General features: G+C 43.9%; 1 protein-coding gene across 1 annotated transcript in view; it reads left to right on the plus strand.

Moving 5' to 3' along the window:
- The first annotated feature begins 609 nt into the window (after positions 1–609).
- prkcda (protein kinase C, delta a) overlaps positions 610–17,668 on the plus strand; it is a 29,488-nt gene continuing 12,429 nt past the window's right edge. The window contains exons 1-7 of the mRNA XM_071376426.1: positions 610–781; positions 11,839–11,974; positions 12,193–12,392; positions 12,471–12,540; positions 12,940–13,099; positions 15,202–15,233; positions 15,432–15,517. Of these exons, the coding sequence (XP_071232527.1) occupies positions 11,860–11,974; positions 12,193–12,392; positions 12,471–12,540; positions 12,940–13,099; positions 15,202–15,233; positions 15,432–15,517 (663 nt within the window). The 5' untranslated portion in view covers positions 610–781; positions 11,839–11,859. The remainder of the gene's footprint in view (positions 782–11,838; positions 11,975–12,192; positions 12,393–12,470; positions 12,541–12,939; positions 13,100–15,201; positions 15,234–15,431; positions 15,518–17,668) is intronic.

Below are 17,668 nucleotides of genomic sequence, written 5' to 3' on the forward strand. Positions count from 1 at the left end.
TGTATCATAACAACTATATTTGATTGCATGGCATCACCTGTGAAATTGCATGTGAACATTTTTAATTCACTTGTGAAAGGTTATGCGATCACATGTGAAACTTCATGTGAAATATCATCACATGTGAAGTGTTCCAAAAATACATTGTTTTAGATGATTTCACCTGTGCAAAACATGTGGAAATGTCACATGTGAAAAGTGTTTTTTCCCCATAACGATCCCCCATACAGCGATCTGGAACAGACATACTCATCCAACATACAGCAATCTAGGACAGACATACTCACAGCGCTGCCAGTATTGAGAAAGGTTTAAAAAAGTCACGGTAAAAAAACTGTAGATTCAATAGGGGAGTGGAGGCAGACTTGACTAAGCACTGTTGTAAAGCCAAGAGTTGAAGAACTTGGAGTTAAAAGAGGGCAATTCATTATTATCACCAATTGGCATAAATGTTTTATGATGCCTTTACAATTGATCCTTCAATGTCACACAGGAGTCAGGAGATGACCAATAATCAGTGAAACCAAAAGAGGACATGGACCGGTGTATTCTGGGTTGCCGCAAAGACTTTTGCATCCGCAGTGCAGTGCAGTACGTGCGTGCGTGCATGTGTGTGTGTGTATGGTCGACGTCACTTCGCTACAGTCTGCGGAGAAGCCTGAGAGCAAGCGAGCAGTGGCTTACTTTCTCGATCGACGGAATCACAGACGAGAAACTGAAGGGAAGACAAGAACAAGAAAACTCACGAAACAAGAAATAATTCACACGTTTGCAAGACGAGGTAAGTCAACGGAAAATGACTTTCGGTCATTCGGCCAATTGAGAAAATATATTTTTGTAACTTTTTTCGGTTTTGTTGCGTTTTGCAACCTAGTTTGAGAAGTTTTTCAGGGTTGATTATTGAATGCTTAAATAGCCTTTATACTCTTTACTAGTAGTTGCGCTTGCGCGAATAGAGTACTAGTATTTCGGGTACTAGCCTACAACTGTAATGTTATCTGTTGATTATGGCGGGCACTGACATGCGCCACATTCCAGATAAAAAAATTGCACAGTAGCCTACAGTTCCATGACGTGCAAGAGACGAATGAATCCTTCAAGAGAACGTTGGCCTTGACAAATACTTCAAATGTTTCTAAACTGTAAACGCCGGGGTCTTTTTATGAACAGACTGTCATATAAATCCAGACTTTTCTCAATTATGAGACATCAAGAAACTATTATTTTCTATTTGTAGAAAAGAGTGATGATACTGTACATAATAGGGGTTTCTCAAGATCACGACACGTTGAATTGACGTCTGTGCCCAGTGGGAAGGCATTGATGGAGAAACCGTTTTAAAGGCTTCCACTTATCAACACTGTTCAGTTCATTTCCCAATTACTTTACATTTCATGACCAATTCTGCATGTTTGTTGTTGGCTAATAACTGTGTTGAAAACAACAAAGGTACTTGACTGAAACGTTGGTCCCCAGGGCCCTTTTGTATGCACGTTTGCTTGCTAAGGGAATCCCCCTTTCATGTTGCATTGCATTGTGAGTCACCACTGTGCCTAATCATAATGCCAACTGAATTTGGTGAAGGACATTCACATCCAACTAACAGTGCAAAGATGAAGCAAACAGACATGATCACTGCACACCCAGCTGTTGACCAACTTGAACTGATCAGATGATGATGTTGAAGACACTGATCTCATTCTTCTCAAAAGGAAGTGTGTGTGTGTGTGTGTGTGTGTGTGTGTGTGTGTGTGTGCCGGCGCATGGAGTAAAGTGACCCTTTAATATCCTATTCTGTTGTGTCCCCCTATAAAGACTGGACTGATCATTGTGTTGCATCCTCCATCACAGAGAGTGATCAGCTTTATCCATACGCTTTGGCTTTCATTGCCTGGAGTGTAGCCCATTGTGTGAGTGTGCATGCATGTTTATTTGCGCTGCTCAGCGATCAGAAGATCATACCCCCCCTGGACCATTGTTCAGCTCACTAGCTGCATGGCTTCGGCTGTGACTACACTGGAGATGTTATGTCATAGAGTAACAGGCTCAATAGTGGTCACTTTGAATGGCCCCATTAGAGTTTGAGTTATGAGTCTGTGTAAGAAGGCTTGTAGTCATTACCGCTCGCTCTCCGTTCATCCATCTCTCCCTTCATCTCGGTCTCTCTGTTAGATCATAAATATTTGTTCTCGCCCGTTGGTTTGGTAACAGACTTCAACTTTATAGGATAAATTGCACTATAGATAGTAACAAAAAAAGTGGACGGGGACATTTCTTTTTTTTTATCAGGTCAGATGAACACTCCAAACAGCCTACCAGACTGCTCTGAGGCGCCCGCATGGTCCTAAAGCACACCCGTGCCTAGTTTTGTATCACATTTTAATGATAAAACTGGGGGGACAAAAATGCAATTTCAGAATTTGGGGGGGGACATGTCCCAAGTGAAAGTTGCACCCCTGAATTGTACAGTCCACTACTGGCCCAGTAGCCTTGAGTTACGAAGGAGGAGATTAGAGTCCAGGTCGTCTACAGTCTACTACAGGTCTGTCTCCTGCAGGGTCTATCTCCTGCAGGGTCTGTCTCCTGCAGGGTCTGTCTCCTGCAGGGTCTGTCTCCTGCAGGGTCTGTCTCCTGCAGGGTCTGTCTCCTGCAGGGTCTATCTCCTGCAGGGTCTATCTCCTGCAGGGTCTGTCTCCTGCAGGGTCTGTCTCCTGCAGGGTCTATCTCCTGCAGGGTCTGTCTCCTGCAGGGTCTGTCTCCTGCAGGGTCTGTCTCCTGCAGGGTCTGTCTCCTGCAGGGTCTGTCTCCTGCAGGGTCTGTCTCCTGCAGGGTCTATCTCCTGCAGGGTCTGTCTCCTGCAGGGTCTGTCTCCTGCAGGGTCTGTCTCCTGCAGGGTCTGTCTCCTGCAGGGTCTGTCTCCTGCAGGGTCTATCTCCTGCAGGGTCTGTCTCCTGCAGGGTCTGTCTCCTGCAGGGTCTGTCTCCTGCAGGGTCTATCTCCTGCAGGGTCTGTCTCCTGCAGGGTCTGTCTCCTGCAGGGTCTATCTCCTGCAGGGTCTGTCTCCTGCAGGGTCTGTCTCCTGCAGGGTCTGTCTCCTGCAGGGTCTGTCTCCTGCAGGGTCTGTCTCCTGCAGGGTCTGTCTCCTGCAGGGTCTATCTCCTGCAGGGTCTGTCTCCTGCAGGGTCTGTCTCCTGCAGGGTCTGTCTCCTGCAGGGTCTGTCTCCTGCAGGGTCTGTCTCCTGCAGGGTCTGCTAGAAGTGGTCTGCTGTGAAAGAAATAACCATGACTGCCATAGATAGTCGGGGCTTGTTCCAGGACTGCTGTCTCACTAGTGTGTGTCAGAGGGGTTGTATGTGCTTCTTTAAGCTTTAAGTGGGATGGTCTCAGCTATTATAAGTGTTTGTCTCTGTGTATGGTGTGTGTGCTTGCATGTCTACTAGCATGAGTCTACCGTTGTTGCGTTGTTTGATCTCCACAGGGTGATGATGCAATGATGCTTCACTTCCCTATCCAGATCTGTATTCTCTACATAAAAGTTTGGACTAACACACAGTTTCACACCCACACATGCGCGCACGCACACACACTATTAGTGTTCGGTTTGAAGCTGGAATCCGCATTAGGTGAAACAGCGCCAATGGTCGCCCCAGGCGCATTTGTTACTGTTTTTGTTTTGTTTATGGAAGGAGGAGAGGAGCATCCAGCATATTGGTAAAACAAAAACGGAATATAAACTCTGCTGTTTTACCACATGTGCAATGATGTCCAACGGGGAAAAACTGTCTTTGTTGTGATATTGCAAATGGACATGGCAGTTTCACTGCTAATGATTCCAGCTTTAAGACCCACGTGATTTGATAGGATATGTGATGCTTATTTATCTCAGTTTCGTTGAGTGCTGTAATAGAATCATCTACAGCCTTGTAAATACACCTGGCTACCATGGCTGACTAGTAACTAACACGTTTCCAGTCTGCGCTCGTCATTTACTAAAAAGCTCTGCCACAGTTTGCCAGGCTAAAGATGGCCAGTGTACTGTAGCACAGCTGTGTGATGTCATGGTCTGAGGTGCTGTCAGTCAGCTGTCTGTGAGTCAGAAGGGGATGATGTGTGAATGCATGACTGCATTGGGACAATATGCTGATGTTTATTCAACACAGTTGCTGTGATTCACTAGATTGTCATACTATCAACAAACAAAGTGTTTGGAGAGGGAGGTGGACGGTGGACACAGGCGATGGGAGAGGAGGAAGAAAGAAAGCGATATGGAAAGGAGTATGAGCTCACAGCCATAACGTCGTCCCCAGGCTCATTGCTACCACATACAGAGAGAGAGAGAACCGGCTGGTGGACAAGATTATAGTGCTGGGCGATTAACCGAAATGTCAGTTCTTTTTAGTTAAAAAAATAAATAATTGACCAACCTATTTGAATTCCATTTCGTTTTTTAATTTTTTTTATGTGCGCTCAATGTGCACACTGCACTACACTTTCTCTGGAGATAAATTAGATCATGCCAGAACTCTGTGATATAGTAGTGAGTTGTAGTTTCCAACAGGCCAATGTTTTACATAGTTAGCGCAGAAAACATGATAATTAACTACAATGACCATAATCCATTTCGCGTCTACTTGTACGGTCTGTGTTTATTTTACTCCTGCTACGTAAGAGACAGAAGAATGTGCGGTTAAGAGGATACATACCAGAGCAGTTTACACACGCTCACCCATCACTCACATGCTACTAATGTACAGAGCAGTATACACACGCTCACCCATCACTCACATGCTACTAATGTACAGAGCAGTATACACACGCTCACCCATCACTCACATGCTACTAATGTACAGAGCAGTATACACACGCTCACCCATCACTCACATGCTACTAATTTACAGAGCAGTATACACACGCTCACCCATCACTCACATGCTACTAATTTACAGAGCAGTATACACACGCTCACCCATCACTCACATGCTACTAATGTACAGAGCAGTTTACACATGCTCACCCATCACTCACATGCTACTAATGTACAGAGCAGTATACACACGCTCACCCATCACTCACATGCTACTAATGTACAGAGCAGTATACACACGCTCACCCATCACTCACATGCTACTAATGTACAGAGCAGTTTACACACGCTCACCCATCACTCACATGCTACTAATGTACAGAGCAGTTTACACACGCTCACCCATCACTCACATGCTACTAATTTACAGAGCAGTTTACACACGCTCACCCATCACTCACATGCTACTAATGTACAGAGCAGTTTACACACGCTCACCCATCACTCACATGCTACTAATGTACAGAGCAGTTTACACACGCTCACCCATCACTCACATGCTACTAATGTACAGAGCAGTTTACATGCGCTCACCCATCACTCACATGCTACTAATGTACAGAGCAGTTTACACACGCTCACCCATCACTCACATGCTACTAATTTACAGAGCAGTTTACACACGCTCACCCATCACTCACATGCTACTAATGTACAGAGCAGTTTACACACGCTCACCCATCACTCACATGCTACTAATGTACAGAGCAGTTTACACACGCTCACCCATCACTCACATGCTACTAATGTACAGAGCAGTTTACATGCGCTCACCCATCACTCACATGCTACTAATGTACAGAGCAGTTTACACACGCTCACCCATCACTCACATGCTACTAATGTACAGAGCAGTTTACACACGCTCACCCATCACTCACATGCTACTAATGTACAGAGCAGTTTACATGCGCTCACCCATCACTCACATGCTACTAATGTACAGAGCAGTTTACACACGCTTACCCATCACTCACATGCTACTAATGTACAGAGCAGTTTACACACGCTTACCCATCACTCACATGCTACTAATGTACAGAGCAGTTTACACGCGCTCACCCATCACTCACATGCTACTAATGTACAGAGCAGTTTACACGCGCTCACCCATCACTCACATGCTACTAATGTACAGAGCAGTTTACACGCGCTCACCCATCACTCACATGCTACTAATGTACAGAGCAGTTTACACATGCTCACCCATCACTCACAAGCTACTAATGTACAGAGCAGTTTACACACGCTCACCCATCACTCACATGCTACTAATGTACAGAGCAGTTTACACACGCTCACCCATCACTCACATGCTACTAATGTACAGAGCAGTTTACACACGCTCACCCATCACTCACATGCTACTAATGTACAGAGCAGTTTACACACGCTCACCCATCACTCACATGCTACTAATGTACAGAGCAGTTTCTTCGTGAGGTATCTCTACCTGAAAATACATGATCTAAGTGATTGCTAGTAGGTATTCAGCAGTCATAAAAGTATGCTTTATTTACTTTGAAGAACTAATAAAATAGGGATTTTGTCAGACCGCATAGACAGCAGCTCTATAGAGATGAGATGATGACTTGGAATGAAATAATAAAGTCAGCAAATAAAACAAATGTAATATACAGTGGGGCAAAAAAGTATTTAGTCAGCCATCAATTGTGCAAGTTCTCCCACTTAAAAATATGAGAGGCCTGTAATTTTCATCATAGGTACAGTTCAACTATGACAGACAAAATGAGGAAAAGAAATCCAGAAAATCACATTGTAGGATTTTTAATGAATTTATTTGCAAATTATGGTGGAAAATAAGTATTTGGTCACCTACAAACAAGCAAGATTTCTGGCTCTCACAGACCGGCAACTTCTTCTTTAAGAGGCTCCTCTGTCCTCCACTCGTTACCTGTATTAATGGCACCTGTTTGAACTTGTTATCAGTATAAAAGACACCTGTCCACAACCTCAAACAGTCACACTCCAAACTCCACTATGGCCAAGACCAAAGAGCTGGCAAAGGACACCAGAAACAAAATTGTAGACCTGCACCAGGCTGGGAAGACTGAATCTGCAATAGGTAAGCAGCTTGGTTTGAAGAAATCAACTGTGGGAGCAATTATTAGGAAATGGAAGACACACAAGACCACTGATAATCTCCCTCGATCTGGGGCTCCACGCAAGATCTCACCCCGTGGGGTCAAAATGATCACAAGAACGGTGAGCAAAAATCCCAGAACCACACGGGGGGACCTAGTGAATGACCTGCAGAGAGCTGGGACCAAAGTAACAAAGCCTACCATCAGTAACACACTACGCCGCCAGGGACTCAAATCCTGCAGTGCCAGACGTGTCCTCCTGCTTAAGCCAGTACATGTCCAGGCCCGTCTGAAGTTTGCTAGAGAGCATTTGGATGATCCAGAAGAAGATTGGGAGAATGTCATATGGTCAGATGAAACAAAAATATAACTTTTTGGTAAAAACTCAACTCGTCGTGTTTGGAGGACAAAGAATGCTGAGTTGCATCCAAAGAACACCATACCTACTGTGAAGCATGGGGGTGGAAACATCATGCTTTGGGGCTGTTTTTCTGCAAAGGGACCAGGACGACTGATCCGTGTAAAGGACAGAATGAATGGGGCCATGTATCGTGAGATTTTGAGTGAAAACCTCCTTCCATCAGCAAGGGCATTGAAGATGAAACGTGGCTGGGTCTTTCAGCATGACAATGATCCCAAACACACCGCCCGGGCAACGAAGGAGTGGCTTCGTAAGAAGCATTTCAAGGTCCTGGAGTGGCCTAGCCAGTCTCCAGATCTCAACCCCATAGAAAATCTTTGGAGGGAGTTGAAAGTCCGTGTTGCCCAGCAACATCCCCAAAACATCACTGCTCTAGAGGAGATCTGCATGGAGGAATGGGCCAAAATACCAGCAACAGTGTGTGAAAACCTTGTGAAGACTTACAGAAAACGTTTGACCTCTGTCATTGCCAACAAAGGGTATATAACAAAGTATTGAGATAAACTTTTGTTATTGACCAAATACTTATTTTCCACCATAATTTGCAAATAAATTCATAAAAAATCCTACAATGTGATTTTCTGGATTTTATTTCCTAATTTTGTCTGTCATAGTTGAAGTGTACCTATGATGAAAATTACAGGCCTCTCATCTTTTTAAGTGGGAGAACTTGCACAATTGGTTGCTGACTAAATACTTTTTTGCCCCACTGTATACAACAACTGAAATATTTTATTAAAATAAAGTAATGTTAATAAGTGATAAGCAGTAATGGGCAATCACTACCATCATGGGACTTTTATGAATTGTTTTATAATGTGTTGTTATAGCATTCAACCCGCATAATGCATTTCACATAGAGCATTTCATGTTTAAAAAAAATGATTGGGCTTTCTGAGTGGCACAGCGGTCTAAGGCACTGCATCACAGTGCTAGAGGTGTCACTACAGACCTGGGTTCGATCCCAGGCTGTATCATAACTGGCCGTGATCGGGAGTCCTATAGGGCGGTGCACAATTGGCCCAGTGTCGTCCAGGTTAGGGGAGGGTTTGGCCGGGGAGGGGGGGCTTTACTTGGCTCATCGCGCTCTAGTGACTCCTTGTGGCAGGCCGGGCACCTGCAGGTTGACCTTGGTCGTCAGTTGAACGGTGTTTCCTTCCGATACATTGGTGCGGCTGGCACCAATCTCTGTGATTGCCTGGTAACACAGGCGCACACACACACACACACACAGTTTATTATTGATCAACACCCGGAATCATCACAGCTCAAAGCTTGAACACATCGACTCCTGCTTTAATACATGCTGAATGTCATTCCTCTGTCCTCTTTTACTTTTTCTCTATTTTCTTTCCTCGTTTTTGCCATCATTTCTTTGTTTCCTGACATATTTCTGACGTGTATGGGTGGTGGTGTAAAGCTGGGGAACAGAAACACAGGAATGTTGTTGAGGAGCCCTCTTTAGACTTTGGACTTGTTGAGACTTGCTCCCTCCCAGGATGCAGGGAAATACCTTCACCACCAGAGCTACATTACACTCAGAGAGAATCACAGAGATCACACACACACACACATTCTTCAACACCTGCTACTATAATTTCACACCATACACACATTCTCACTGACAAAATTATAAATGAAGCTGTTCTTGACAGAAGTGCTTAAATGCCATGTTTTCTGTGTTCCTATTGTAGGCTGTGTGTGTGTTGGTTTGGATTAGGGTCCTTCTAATGTGAGATTGAACCATCAGAGTTTGGTTTACAGTGTCAGTAAAGTTAAAGTCACATGTGGATGTGAGATATGTGAGAAGGGCGTTGTGTCTCAGCTCTGTTTCTCATTAGTAGGTTTAGGCCTATATCACAAATAGTTCCTGTTTGTTAAGGTGACTCAGAATATCTTTATTTCTCTTACACACCCATACTCTCACTCGCTAGCTAGAGTCACTCACTCACTCACACACGCACACTCACTGACACACACACACACACACACACACACACACACACACACACACACACACACACACACACACACACACACACACACACGAATATACTCACTCACATAAATAATGGCTGGTTGCACCACGGGTGGCTGGTTGCACCTTACTTGGGGTGGACGGGCTCATAGTAATGGCTGGAATGGAATTAATGGAATGGTATCAAACACATAAGAGTAAATACATAGTTTTACCTTCGCCAAGAACACAAAATCTACTTAAGATTTTCCCATCCTAGATCAAGCAAATACATTTTCTTTCCATAGTTGAGTTAAATGAACTGTTATTCACTATTAACCAGTTATAACTTGTTAACTGTTATAACATAGAACCATTATTGTAAAATGAATAGCTCTATGTGTTTGATACCATTCCATTGACTCCATTCCAGACATTATTATGTGCCGTCCTCCCCTCAGCAGCCTCCTGTAATATACACACATGTGGATACATACAGTACCAGTCAAAAGTTTGGACACACCTACTCATTCAAGGGTTGTTCTTTATTTTTGTATTCTTTTCTACAATGTAGAATAATAGTGAAGACATTCAACTTTGAAATATCACATATGGAATCATGTAGTAACCAAAAAAGTGTTCAACAAATCAAAATATATTTTATATTTGAGATTCTTCAAAGTAGCCACCCTTTGCCTTGATGACAGCTTTGCACACTCTTGGCATTCTTTCAACCAGCTTCACCTGCAATGCTTTTCCAACTGTCTTGAAGGAGTTCCCACATATCCACAGCACTTGTTGGCTACTTTTCTTTCACTCTGCGGTCCAACTCACCCCAAACCATCTCAATTTGGTTGAGGTCAGATGATTGTGGAGGCCAGGTCATCTGATGCAGCACTCCATCACTCTCCTTGGTCAAATAGCCCTTACACAGCCTGGAGGTGTGTTTTGGGTCATTGTCCTGTTGAAAAACAAATGATGGGATGGCGTATCGCTGTAGAATGCTCTGATAGCCATGCTGGTTAAGTGTGCCGTGAATTCTAAATAAATCACTGACAGTGTCACCAGCAAAGCACCCCCAACCATCACACCTCCTCCTCCATGCTTCACAGTGGGAACCACACATGAGACGATCATCCGTTCACATACTCTTGGTTGGAACAAAAAATCTCAAATTTGGTCTCATCAGACCAAAGGACAGATTTTCACCGGTCTAATGTCCATTGCTCGTGTTTCTTGGCCCAAGCAAGTCTCTTCTTCTTATTGGTGGCCTTGAGTAGTGGTTTCTATGCAGCAATTTTACCATGAAGGCCTGATTTCACGCAGTCTCCTTTGAACAGTTGATGTTGAGATGTGTCTGTTACTTGAACTCTGTGACGCATTTATTTGGGCTGCAATTTCTGAGGCTGGTAACTCTAATGACTTATCCTCTGCAGCAGAGGTAACTCTGGGTCTTCCTTTCCTGTGGCGGTCCTCATGAGAGCCAATTTCACCATAGCGCTTGATGGTTTTTGCAACTGCACTTGAAGAGCTGAGCTCTGATATTTATTATAATCCAAGGAGTAGGCAAAAGGTAGGTCGGGGACAGGCAAGAGTTCATATCCAGGTCAGAGTCCAAAACGGTACAGGGCAGCAGGCAGGCTCGAGGTCAAGCGCAGGCAGAATGGTCAGGCAGGCGAGCTCAGAGTCAGGACAGGCAAGGGTCAGAACCAGGAGGACGAGAAAAACAGACTGGGAAAAAACAGGAGCTAGGAGAAAAAACGCTGGTTGACTTGACAAACTGGCACAGACAGACAGAAAACACAGGTATAAATACAGGGAATAATGGGGAAGATGGGCGACACCTGGGAGGGGGGATGGAGACAAGCACAAGGACGGTTGAAACAGATCAGGTTGTGACACTTTTACCAAATAGGGCTATATTCTGTATACCACCCCTACCTTGTCAAAACACAACTGATTAGCTCAAACGCATTAAGAAGGAAAGAAATTCCACAAATGAACGTTTATCAAAGCAAACCTTTTATCAAAGCACACCACATGAAGCTGGTTGAGAGAATGCCAAGAGTCTGCAAAGCTCTCATCAAGGCAAAGGGTAGCTACTTTGAAGAATCTCAAGTCTTTTTTGGTTACTACATGGTTCCATATGTGTTATTTCATAGTTTTGATGTCTTCACTATTATTCTACAATGTAGAAAATTGTAAAATAAAGAAAAACCCTAAAATGAGTAGGTGTGTCCAAACTTTGACTCATGAAACAATGAATGAAACAATTATCCACATTAGTAGCATGTGACTGATGCTGGTGGATGTGTGTGTATGCATGCTCGTGCCTGCGTGCGTGTGGTCATGTGTGCAAACCCCTCATAACAGATGGTGATGTTACTGAATCACGGCTGTCATGTGTGTATGAACAGGAGGCTGAGTGACGGACATGTCACTGCAAATATGTTGCCGTGGTTACATTCTGCTTGGCCATGTCTTTGAACAGGTGGCCCAGTGACACATCACCATGGCGCCCTTCTTGCGGATCGCCTTCAACTCCTACGACCTGGGTGTGCTGTCTCCGCTGACCCCTTCTGATCCCCCCTTCTGTGCCATCAAGATGAAGGAGGCCCTCACCACCGGTGATAATCTGACTATTACTGTAGTTATTACTGTGTTATAGTAGGACTATTTTAGTCTCATTGTCCCATTAGAATCACATTGTAACCTGTAACCAGTGTGGTACAGATATGCACACAAGAGTATGAAAAACCAGTCTCTATCTAACTTATCTTTTTAACCTCTATCTAACCTGTCTCTCTCCTTCCCCCTCTTTCCCTCTCTCCCTCCTTCTCTCCAGAGCGTGGTAAGACCCTGGTTCAGAGGAAGCCCACCATGTTCCCAGCCTGGAAGGCCAGCTTCGACGCCCACATCTACGAGGGGCGTGTCCTGCAGGTGCTGCTGATGAAGACTGCCGAGGAGCCATTGGCCGAGGTCACAGTGGGCGTGTCCGTCCTTGCCGAGCGCTGCAAAAAGGGCAACGGCCGTGCTGAATTTTGGGTAAGAGGGCTGCAGTCGGATTCTCTACCGACCTGCCTGAATTATGTGTCTAATTTACAGATGATTGTTTGTGTTCAGGTGGACCTGCAGCCCTCAGGGAAGGTGATGATGGCAGTGCAGTTCTTCTTGGAGGGAGCAACTGATACAGGTGAGAGTCAGGAGACAAAGCCCACTTCTCTTCTTTTCATCCTCTACTTTTCCCTTCCTACCTGGCCTGTTTTGAATGTATCTTTTATGTCATGTTTGTCACACTGAACGCCTTCTGTCTGTTCCCTTGGTTCTCATCTGTTCTCACTGCACTTACTTCTTGAATACAGACAGATCAGACAGCACACACATTCTTGCAGTCATGTACAGATCTTGTATATGAATCCCGGTTTTCTAAACATAGTTCTCGTTACTTGGCTTTCCTATATAAGGTTTTGCCTGTCTTCTCATACCAACAGTGGACCAAGCACTCCAAATGTTGTCCCTACTGTTCCTAACGCTACATTCATGTTTCTAAACTGTAGCGCTCCACTGATGCTTCTCTCCCTGTCACCCATAGAGGGCAAGCTGCCCACGAAGGAGGAGGAAGGGGGGCCCACCATAAACCGCAGGCGAGGAGCCATCAAACAGGCCAAGATCCACGAGGTCAAATGTCACGAGTTCATCGCCACCTTCTTCAGACAGCCCACCTTCTGCTCCGTCTGCAGAGAGTTTGTCTGGTCAGTTATTCAGTCTGTCCAGCCATCTGGCTCTTTACTCCTAGATCTAATATCTGTTAGCTTTATGCTAACAGAAGTGATTCAATATTTACAAGTTTTATTATCAGTTCCATTCACCTAATTTAAGTGGCAACGTCTTGGTCGGTCTACTTTATGCTGAGAGACTGAGTGGGGAGATAAGATTAGACAATGTCTTAGTAATCTCCTTCTATCTATCTACCTTTAGACCTAGGGTTGTTGGCTCATTAAGCGGGTCAGAAATCCTGCATTGTGTGGAAATACCTGCACAACATTTAGCAGTGTATTTGCAAAATCAGTACAGCTTCCACTGCTAGTCATTTATTTTCAATTGCTGTAGTGTGTTGTGTTCTACTAGAATAGGTGGTGTCTGTAGAGACGGTGACAGAGTCTCCGTTTGCTGCTGTATAAACAGTGCTCACCTGTCAGCTACAGTCACAACCACAATTATTGGCAACCTGGATAAAGATTAGCAAAAAAGACTGTCAACTCTTAGAAAAAAGGGTTCCAAAAGAGTTCTTGTTTCCATAGGAGAACCCTTTTTGGTTCCAAGTAGAACCCTTTTGGGTTTCATGTGGAACCCTATGTGGTAAGGGTTCTATGTGCAAACCAAAAGGGCACTTCAAAGGGTTCACCCTTTTACGGTAGGTTGTAGACAGCACCTTTTTTCTCTAAGAGTGTATAAAATAAACAGTATACAAATACTGAGCTATATTGTATGCTAAAAAAAAAAAACGAATACAACTGCTCTGAGAAAAAGATGGGTATCAAAATGATTGGCACCCCTGTTTTCAATACTTTGTGCACCCTCCCCTAGCAAAAATAACGGCACTTAGCCTTGTTCTATAATGTTTTATGAGATTGAAGAACACATTGGGAGGGATCTTAGACCATTCCTCCATACAGCATCTTTCCAGATCCTTGATATTCTTCGGTCTGCGCATATGGACTGCCCAACAAGGTCCCATGACCAGTTGAAGCAAAACAACTTCATTTGGAAGCAAAACAGCCTCATGTGGAAGCAAAACAGACCCATAACATCAATATACCATATTTTACAGTAGGCATGAGGTTATTTTCTGTATATGCATCCTTCTTTCAAGGCCAAACCCACCACTGGTGTGTGTGGCCAAAGAGCTCTATTTGTGTCTCATCTGACCATAGCACCCGGTTCGAATCCAAGCGCCAATGCCGTTTAACAAACTCTGGGCGTTTACATTTGTTGGTTGCTCTCAATAAAGGCTTTTCTATGGCAACCCTTCCAAATAGTCTATTGGCATGGAGGTGGCGTCTAATTCTAGATTTGGAGACTTGGCAACCCCAGGATGCGACCTGTAATTCTCCAACTGTTGCCATTGGTCTTTTCTTTGACTCCCAAACCATCTTCCTCACTGTGCGTGGGGACAAGATACACGTGGGTCCTCTTCCAGGCAAGTTTACCACTGTTCCAGGGGTTATAAACTTCTTCATTGTTTCCCTAATAGTGGTAAGCGGTATATTCGTTTTTTCAGTATGTTTTTTGTACACATTGCCTGATTTATGAAAGTCAAAAACCATTTGTCTCTTTTCATTAGCGAGTTCTTTGCCTATCTCCATGGTGATGGATGACAAATGGACCAACTTCTTTAACCCCAGTGAAACAGGAAGCCCTGAAAGGCCACAATACAGTTCCTTAAGCAGAAATGAACTTAAAACAAAGATGAATGTTAATGCAGATTCAATTTTGTTAGATTTTATTCATAAGAATCGTTAGGGCTGCCAATAATTCTGCCAAGTATCTTTTTTATATTTTATTTTATGACTAAAAAAAAGGTTTTCTCTGAGCAATTGTATTAGTATGAAATAATATAATTTCCCCATATTTTTTGCATACAAAATAGCTCAGTATTTATGTTCTTTATTTTATACAGTCTTCTTTGCTCGTCTTTATCAAGGGTGCCAATAATTTTGGTCGTGACTGTACAGTATGTACTCCGTTCTCACTTTATCTCCTCTCATCATCAGCACAGCACCTAATCATTAGGTGATCATCATCTTCACTGGCCCTCCATAATCTCTCACTCCTATACCTTTGTATTCTACAGGGGCCTCAACAAGCAAGGCTACAAGTGCAGACGTAAGTGTACAATAACATGGACAACCTACTGCTATACAAACCCATGCACACAACATCATAGATACACATTATAAACACTGTAGTTATGAACACTCCCACAACGCAGAGCAGACTACAGCACTACCAGTGACTTTCATACCTGCCTGAATGAATGGTGCTCACCTGCCAGCAATGTACTCCATATCCCTTCTCTCCCAGAATGCAATGCAGCCATCCATAAGAAATGCATCGACAAGATCATTGGCAGGTGTACGGGCACGGCCGCCAACAGCCGGGACACTGTGGTACGTTGGGACTACTTATTCATTCATTAATTAGGACATTTATTAATTTCCTTATTTACTTGTCCTGTGTCAGTCCAAAGTGGAGTTTTCTCCCTCTCCCTGCAACCGTGAGTGTGAGTGTCATTCCAGTTTATCTAATCTGTTTAGTTAGACTATTACATGTTATACACTGATTATACAAAACATGAACTACACCTGCTCTTTCCGTGACATAGACTGACCAGGTGAAGGCTATGATCCCTTATTGATGTAACTTGGTAAATCTATTTCAGTGTAGATGAAAGGGAGAAGACAGGTTAAAGATGGATTTTTAAGCCTTGAGACAGTTGAGACATTGATTGTGTATGTGTGCCATTCAGAGAGTGAATTGGAAAAACAAATACATGCAAGTGCCTTTGAACGGGGTATGGTAGTAATCAAATTTTAATCAATCAAATGTATTTATGAAGCCCTTTTTACATCAGCCGATGTCACAAAGTGCTGTACAGAAACCCAGCCTAAAACCCCAAGCAGCAAGCAATGCAGATGTAGAAGCACGGTGGCTAGGAAAAACTCCCTAGAAAGGCCAGAACCTAGGAAGAAACCTAGAGAGGAACCAGGCTCTGAGGGGTGGCCAGTCCTCTTCTGGCTGTGCTGGGTGGAGATTATAACAGAACATGGCCAAGATGTTCATATGTTCATAGATGACCAGCAGGGTCAGATAATAATAATCACAGTGGTTGTAGAGGGTGCAACAGGTCAGCACCTCAGGAGTAAATGTCAGTTGGCTTTTCATAGTCGATCATTCAGAGTTAGAGACAGTAGGTGCGGTAGAGAGAGAGAGTCCAAAACAGCAGGTCTGGGACAGGTAGCACGTCCAGTGAACAGGTCAGGGTTCCATAGCCGCAGGCAGAACAGTTGAAACTGGAGCAGCAGCATGACCAGGTGGACTGGGGACAGCAAGGAGTCATCAGGCCAGGTAGTCCTGAGGCATGGTCCTAGGGCTCAGGTCCTTCGAGAGAAAAGAGAGAGAGAGAGAAAAAGAGAGAGAATTAGAGGGAGCATACTTAAATTCACATAGGACACCGGATAAGACATGAGAAATACTCAAGATATAACAGACTAATCCTAGCCCCCCGACACATACACTATTGCAGCATAAATACTGGAAGCTGAGACAGGAGGGGTTGGTGCCAGGTGCACAGGTTTGTGTCAAGAACTGCGACGCGGCTGGGGTTTTCATGCTCAACATTTTCCTGTGTGTATCAAGAATGGTCCACCACCCAAAGGACATCCAGCCAACATCCCTTTGGAATGCTTTCGACACCTTGAGGGTGTACAGAGGGCAAAAGGGGGGATGCAACTCAATATTAGGGAGGTGTTCCTAATGTTTGGTATACTCAGTGTATATGACTATGGCCAGTTACTGTGTCTTGTAAAAGACTCACGTATGGCCTTGTGTCAATTGAGAAGTCAGTAGTTCTCAATGATCTCCTCAGGGACCCCAAGCCATTCCAGAGCTAGCACACCTGATTCAATTTGTTAATAAACACAATAATAAAACCTATGGATTTTTTACAATATGATATGGCTATTACACCAAAATAAATTAAAAACTCCCTGGTTCTACAAAGAATCTTTGAGTTTGAGAAAGGTTCTTTGTAGAACCATTCTCCATAAAAATAGGGTTCTATATAGCTCCAAAAAGAGTTGTAACCATAGCGGGGTTTCCCAATCTCGGTCCTGCCCCCCCCCCCCCCCCTCCCCCCGGTGCACTTTTAGTTTCTTGCCCTCGCATTACACAGCTGATTCAATTAATCAAAGCTTGATGATTAGTTAATTATTTGAATCAGCTGTGTAGTGCACAGGCAAAAACAAAGATGTGCACCCAGGACCGAGTTTAGGAAACCCTGCTTTATAGAACGTTAGGAAAGGGTTCTTTATAGCACCATACAGATTATATTTAAAACCTTAAACATGGTTCTTTATAGAGCCTTCAACAAAAGGTTCCATATAGCACCAAAAAGTGTTCCGCTATGGTTACAGCCAAATAACCCTTATTTGGAACTATATAGAACCATTTGTTTTTAGTGTGTAGCTGTGATGCCATTAGCTGTCGAAGTGTCATAGGGTCAGAGTCCAAACTAGCAGGCATCAATCAGGTCTGCAACC

This window comes from Salvelinus alpinus, chromosome 2, assembly GCF_045679555.1.
Source record: "Salvelinus alpinus chromosome 2, SLU_Salpinus.1, whole genome shotgun sequence".
Lineage (NCBI taxonomy): Eukaryota > Metazoa > Chordata > Actinopteri > Salmoniformes > Salmonidae > Salvelinus > Salvelinus alpinus.